This window comes from Rosa chinensis, chromosome 4 (assembly GCF_002994745.2).
Source record: "Rosa chinensis cultivar Old Blush chromosome 4, RchiOBHm-V2, whole genome shotgun sequence".
NCBI classification, from domain to species: domain Eukaryota; kingdom Viridiplantae; phylum Streptophyta; class Magnoliopsida; order Rosales; family Rosaceae; genus Rosa; species Rosa chinensis.
In genome coordinates, this window is record NC_037091.1 from 2607907 (window position 1) to 2614899 (window position 6993).

General features: G+C 35.2%; 1 protein-coding gene across 1 annotated transcript; it reads left to right on the forward strand.

The window, feature by feature from the left end:
- The first annotated feature begins 1100 nt into the window (after positions 1-1100).
- Positions 1101-3476, forward strand: LOC121052758 (asparagine synthetase [glutamine-hydrolyzing] 3-like). Its single transcript, XM_040518606.1, has 4 exons — positions 1101-1108; positions 2535-2673; positions 3152-3247; positions 3387-3476. Exons 1-4 carry the CDS (start codon positions 1101-1103, stop codon positions 3474-3476), a joined length of 333 nt encoding a protein of 110 aa, XP_040374540.1.
- The last annotated feature ends 3517 nt before the right edge of the window (positions 3477-6993 follow it).

Here is a 6993-nt window from a genome sequence, read left to right on the forward strand (position 1 = left end):
GGCTTTTTCACCAATTTGATAGCCACATACATTGATCCATCAGACTTGCTCAACTTTGTCAACTAAAATAACAAGAAATGCCTACTTTGTAAATGGCAAAGGTTCTCACTGGCCTGCTGTGTATAGTTTGAAACTTTTAAAATCATTCTAGTAATATCTTGTCCTAGTATGACTTGGAGTATTCACAAACAAACTATTTGGTCCTTTCCGAGGCATATTGAGGATGTCATAGTTGAAGCTGTCAAAAATAGGGAAACAATAATTATAGAACAATAACAATTCAAAACAATTCCTTACGAAAGTGGAGCAAACTTGACTACCAGCATAAATAAGTTTCAATTAATGTTTAGAAATTATGATGGAAATCCTTTAATTGCTGCTCGTAGGAATCTTACTAACATTTTAGTTGCAGAAGCTACTGCTTTGAGGGAAGGTCTTCATACAGCTTTTCTTCAAAAAGTCTCTCATTTCATTTAGAAGGAGATTCAAAACTTCTCATTAATAGCATATTGGGTAGAACATCTACTCACTGGCGAATTCACATCCTGGAGATATCAAGTGATTGGCTTCTCAACTCCATTATATAATTGTCAGACATATCTTCAGAGAAGCTAATTTTGTAGCTGATCAACTGACATCATTAGCTTATGAGCATTAGAATCCTAAGGTCTGGTTTACTTGCTTACCCATTTTGATGTCCCCAACATTCCATTTGGATCAGCTGAAAGGAGGTGGTGTTTGTGGTTTTTCCTTTTAACCTTTTTCTGTCATAAAAAAAAATAATGTTTAACAATTTATAGAGGAATTGAACAATTTATAGAGGAATTGAAAACATAAATTAAGGAACATATAATATGAGATCCTACCAAACTGAACCCAAATGTAGGAGTAAAAGGTGATACTCACCAACTCTTATGAAACCTCAAAACACGTGTACCCCAAATGTTGGAGTAAAAGGTAATGCACACAAAGCTATCTCTTACCAAACTGGCTGGAGATAGTTTACACACGTGTACACTACTAATTAAGGGAGGTTAGCTGTCTGCCTTTAGTCCTTTACTCACAATCAGCATATGAAACCTCAAAACACGTTCAAAAACATGACTAGGTATAGATATTATGATTGACAAAGAAATGTGTGGATCAAATTGTTAATGGACAGAATCGTCAATCCAAAGAAGGTTCATAGTAGCTAGACTTCATTTTTTGAAAGAGTGATGGAAATGCGTAAAAAACAAACTCAAAGACTTGAACAAGAAATGGACCCATTAAAGTAGACTTGAGTGCTCTCCCATTAAAGTAGACTTGAATGCTCTCCTTTGTCAATCAATGGCAGAGAAGATCGACTCTCCTTAGATGGCCCCTTGAGAGCAATTTGTAATGATTTAGTTTGTTTGTGTTTTTTTTAGCTCTCCATGTAACCAAAAAAAAAAAAAGAGGCTTCTCGCCTTGATTAAAAGTGCTACATTGAATTAAGAATTGAGTAAAATGCTCATATAATACCTCAACTATCATGAAATACACTTTTTCGTTCCTACAAATTTTTAGAGAATTTGGTGGTACATTTACTATCCTTCCGTTGCATATCATTCTTCCGTTAGATAAGCGAGGAATGTGTGAGTCTGATCAGAGATGCAGTAAGTGAATGAAGAGTTATTAGACTTGTTTTACTGTGCTTAAAATTATCCATGCATGACAAATTAGTCTACATGGATTCAAAACCTATCTATCATGTTGTAGGCGATTCTGATTTTCATTTTACGGTACGTATGACAAACAAAACTAAGTTGAATCTATAGTCTGGCTTTCTTTTGGAAATTGAGATTGCAACCATTAGATCATCAAGCTTAAGCTTTTATGGCAGGACCAAGAATGTTATCAAACTAGTACACAACATGTGCTTGAAGACATACAATTAGCATGCAGTTCAGGCAAAATAAAAGACAGCAGCAACATCATATTCCAGCATCCTCTAACTTTTCACCGTTACTAACAACAATATGTAGCAATCAACAATGACCAACCATAGAAATTCCAAGATTTGCATATTAATTCCTCAAGAATCTCGCACATAAGATTCAGGCATCTCGTTGATGGGTTGCTGCAAGATTGCACGTAGAAAATTAGTTCATTAAAGTGCATCATCTTATTTGAGGGAACATGAAACCTATTCAATATAAGCAAATGAAAGGAATTCATAGGTGCAGGTCCAAGTTAAAACAATAAATCATGGCATATTCTGTTAAGCAGTACTTTTAAAACCATTGCCAAAATCAAATTTAGAAGTAGTGTGTTAAACAAGTCGAGGAGAGTAGTTACCATTAGAACTGAGACTGTTGGTGACTTGGAAATGGGTAAGACTGGAGCTTAGGGAATTCACATATTTCCAACCTTTCAAGAGAGACAACTCTCAGGCCAAGCGGTCTTGCATTATCCAACTCTCGCGCCATTAACTGATCGCATTTCGTCTCGAATCGAATCGGTTTGATTTGTTCTAGCTAGTTGTTGAGTGGTTGAGTTTGCTGTGTGTGTAGGTTGCGGCATCATGGTCCTGATTGGAGCGGGTTGCATTGCCATGGGGATTGTTACCTTGCTCATCATCGATTGGCTATTGTGGACCCTGCCTCAGGAGATCAGCCGCTCTACAACGAGGACGAGACCGTCATTGTCGCGGTACTCTCTTTCACTTTTGCATTCTCATACTTCAATTCTGATGAAGATTAATAATTTTGTATTGTATTGGACAGAAGATGAAATTTACAGTTTGCTTAGCTAGAATTGGGAGATGATGCATTTTCATTACTAAAGTAATAGAATGGGATATCTGAATTAGCTTGAGTTTCGAGCTCTGGCTTTGAACCGTGGATTCTGAGCTGTGTAATGCTGTATAATTAGTTTGACTCATGGTTATTGGTCTATGGGAGTGTAAAGCATTACATGTGCTAGTGGCAACTAGTTTTAGATTGAGTGAGCAACTTAAATCTGTAACTGTTGATTAACTTGGATGCTAATAAACTTCTCTTTCTGAGGCTTTTACTAAGCCGAGTAGAGTTCAGAGTTTAAAATTGGTTTTGGATACTGGTTTGGCTGATCCACTTATCCGACTACATTGACTTAATCTTCTACTTGATTTTTGGAGCTGTGCTTTTAGGTTAATGTTGAGATATATAACCACAAGCAATTGAAAGAAACGTTGAAGGGTCATCAATTTCGAACTGGCAGTGATTGTGAAGTGATAGCGCACCTTGTAAGTAATCAATTGACTTCAGCCATACTTAAATGACTACCTTTTCCTTGGATTTAAAACCGTTATAACTTCCCTTACTTTTCTGTGTATTTCTATTCTGCCATATTTTGTAATATAATTAAACATGTATCTTCGGCAGTACGAGGAACATGGGGAAGAATTTGTTGACATGCTGGACAGGATGTTCTCCTTTGTCCTCCTTGGTACAAGAGACAACACTTTCATGTAAGATCAAATATGGACATAACACATATCATCATAAAGTAATTGATGATTAGCTTAATATCAATCCTAGTTTAACATGGATACAAACTGTAAATCAATACTTGTAACTTAATGAAGCAGTGTATCTATTCATTAAGGTAAGTAATCCTATTCTTAGTCTGCAAGAAAGACTACAATGAAGTGTTACATTAAGAATCTAACTAGGAAACCTAAACCGATATGGATAGCTTTAATGGGAAGCTTCTTGAGGTTTAAGTCACCTATATAAATAAGATGAATTGGTCCCTGATTACTACCGACGTTTTGCATATTGTTCTGTCCATTGAGAAGCAAGTTGGTAAGTGACAGAAGGCCATATTCAGTGTTCGTGTTTGCAGCATAAGATGGAATCCATGCCAGTGATTGCTGAAGGTAAGCCTTAATCCCTTTTATGATTGTGTGCATATGTTGTGAGCATGTATATGGTTATTTACAATTGGTATCAGAGCCATGGGCTCACATATATCAAAATCGTTTTAGGGTTTTGCAAAACAAATATAAAAAAAAAAAGAAAAAAAAAAAAAGGGTTTTTGCTTTACGGGTCAAGTAACTGACCAGGTCACTGACCATGTAACTGGTCATGTAACTGATCAAAGAAAGTTACTTAAGTCGATTGCTGCATCTGGTTAATTATCAAATTCACGCTTCCGCTGTGATTTTTTTTTTTTTAGCAGCAAATTGGGGAAAAAGCAAAAACAGGTTTTTTCTGTGAAATTGATTTCGATTCATAGCATGATAATTGAGTTTTTGATTGAGTAGAAAAGAATACTTTGATTTTAGGGTTTTCAAAATAGTAATACTATTCATCCCACAAAGGGGTATATATACAAGGACAAGAGGAGTAGTCTAACCCTAATAGGAAACAATCATTCCTATAATTACATGATAACCTAAATAAATAAGAATCATAATTACATAAGATTTACAGCTATTCTACAGATTGTGCTCAAGAATACTAGTTGCATTCCCGGCGTGCGTTAGGTTAGAGTAGATGGTGACCGGATGAAATTTACAATTTCTTGATTGTTCTGTGGTTTCTTGGAATCAAATCAATTTTGGTTATGCTTGAATATGCATGTTGAATTGATTGATGATATGGTATTGTATCTGTGATTGTGTAAAAATTGCATGAAGAACAAAAATCTCCCAGAATTTGTTACACATTATTAAAATTGACAGATACGAGAGCTTAATTTTCTTACAAGGATGAATCTGGGTAGAATATAAAGTTAAAATCTCATGAGTTTTGTGGTTTTCTGTTGGCATAAGTGATTATGATGCACAAAGCATTCGTCATTGATGTTGGCAGAAAACAATAATTAGGTCACTGACCATGTAACTGGTCAGGTCACTGACCAAGTAACTGGTCAGGTCACTGACCATGTAACTGGTCAGGTCATTGACCAAGTAACTGGTCAGGTAATTAATGAAGTACCTGATCGAATAACAAAACTGAAATTGTGTTTTGTGTTTTAAAACTATGCTTCAGTTTTATCTTCCAAAGAAGTGGTCAAGTATGGTTTTAGAAGACAAAACAGCAATATGCATGCTTGATGAAAATAAATACGGATACTTAGAAATTTTTCTTCTGTCTAAAGATGTGGATAAATTTCTTTGGATAACTTGTTTTCATTAAACATGGTATATTGATAAAGAACTCTAGGATGTTATGCTTCTGCTCAAAAGTGTTGCTTAACATTATTTTTGGTTATGGACTGATATGAATGCAAGTATGGTTTGTTTAGGTTTTCTGTATGTTCTTGTTTTGGTTGCTTAAAGCTAAATAAAACACAGAAAACTTAAAGTTATTTTCTTTACAAATTGAGAACTCACATGAATTTTTTTTTTTTTTTTTTTTTGTGTTTTGCTCCTTAGGTAACTCTTACATGAACTTGAACAGTGTCTTGATGTTAACTGGAACCAACTATAGAGGTTGGCTAGATTCTGTAGAGAACTATATGGGAATGCATGAGAACATAGACTATTGCTTCACTGAGGACAAACCTGGAGTGTTAACTGAAAAGAGCACTAAGAAGGAAACTGATCTTTACAAGAAGTGGCATAGATCCAATAGAATGGCTAAGAACCTCATTCGTACCTCTATGTCCAAGACTGTCAGGGGAAGTATAGAAGAACCTGAGCTAGCTTCAGATTTTCTGGAACTCATAGGTGCTAAGTTTAAAGAAAGTGAAAAAGCAGAAGCTGCTAGGCTAACCAAGGAGTTTCATGATTTGAAGTACATGGGTTCAGGGGGAGTTAGAGAGAATATCATGAAGATGATCAATATAAACGGCAGACTCAGGGAGCTATTGATGGGTGTTAGGGATGAACAGGTAGTGCATTATGCACTACATTCCTTACCTAATAGTTTTAGTCATCTAAGAACTAGTTACAATTCACAAAAGGGAAACTGGACTTTAGATGAACTTATATCCATCTGTGTTGATGAGGAATCTAGGATCAAGGAACAAAAGGAACCTGCTACAACCATTAACCTCATTGAGAAGCCTAAAAGGAAAAAGCCCCAGAATAAGCTCAAGCCTATCAAAGCCATAACTAAGAGTTCAACAACTGCAGTGGCCAAGGAAAACAGGCCATTTAGGTTCAAGTGCTACTACTTTTGCAAAAGAGTAGGACACATGAAAAAGGACTACACTGGCTATAAAAATTGGTTAGCCAAAAAGGGTAAGATTTTTTCTAATACAGTTTTTTCTTTAGAAATTAATCTTATAAATGTTGAACCACAGTCTTGGTGGATAGATTTAGGCTCACCTATTCATATTACTAATTCTTTGCAAGGATTCATAAGGAGCAGAATCCCAAAAAGTGATGAAGTGAACCTGTGTGTAGGCAATGGCATGAGAGTGGCAGTCAAAGCTATTGGAACCTTAAAGCTAGCTAGATTTAGGATTAGGAAAATTGTTAGTTTTGGACAATGTTTTTTATATACCTTCCATGAGAAGGAATTTGGTTTCAGTTTCTCTTTTAGTAAAATCTGGTTGTAGACTTGTTATGGATAGTAATGGAATTCTTATTTCTAAAAATTCTGTTCAAATTGGTTCTGGTGTTATTATGAATGATTATTTACAGTTAAATTGTTCAATGGCTCAACAAGAAATTTTACTTGTTGAAAATAACACAAACAGTACTAGCACTTTAACAGGTGTTAAAAGAACCAAACTAAATGAAAAGTCTGCCTTTTTATGGCATAGAAGACTCGGCCATGTTTCAAAAGAGAGACTGAAAATTTTGGTGAAAAACAACATCCTAAATGAACTTAATTTTTCTGATCTAACAGATTGTGTGGAATGTTTTAAGGGAAAAATAACCAACACGAGAAAGAAAACTGCATATAGAAGCCAAAATTTATTAGAACTCATATACACTGATATATGTGGACCATTTAGGCATCAAACTATCTGTGGGAATGTGTATTTTATCACATTCATTGATGACTTTTCTAGATACAGTTATATTTATCT

Bases quoted from the DNA above. Each gene is read 5' to 3' on its own strand.
- LOC121052758 (XM_040518606.1), top strand. The intron at 2,674-3,151 runs GTACTCTCTTTC...CTGTGCTTTTAG, and splicing joins ACGAGACCGTCATTGTCGCG to GTTAATGTTGAGATATATAA. The intron at 3,248-3,386 runs GTAAGTAATCAA...TATCTTCGGCAG, and splicing joins GTGAAGTGATAGCGCACCTT to TACGAGGAACATGGGGAAGA.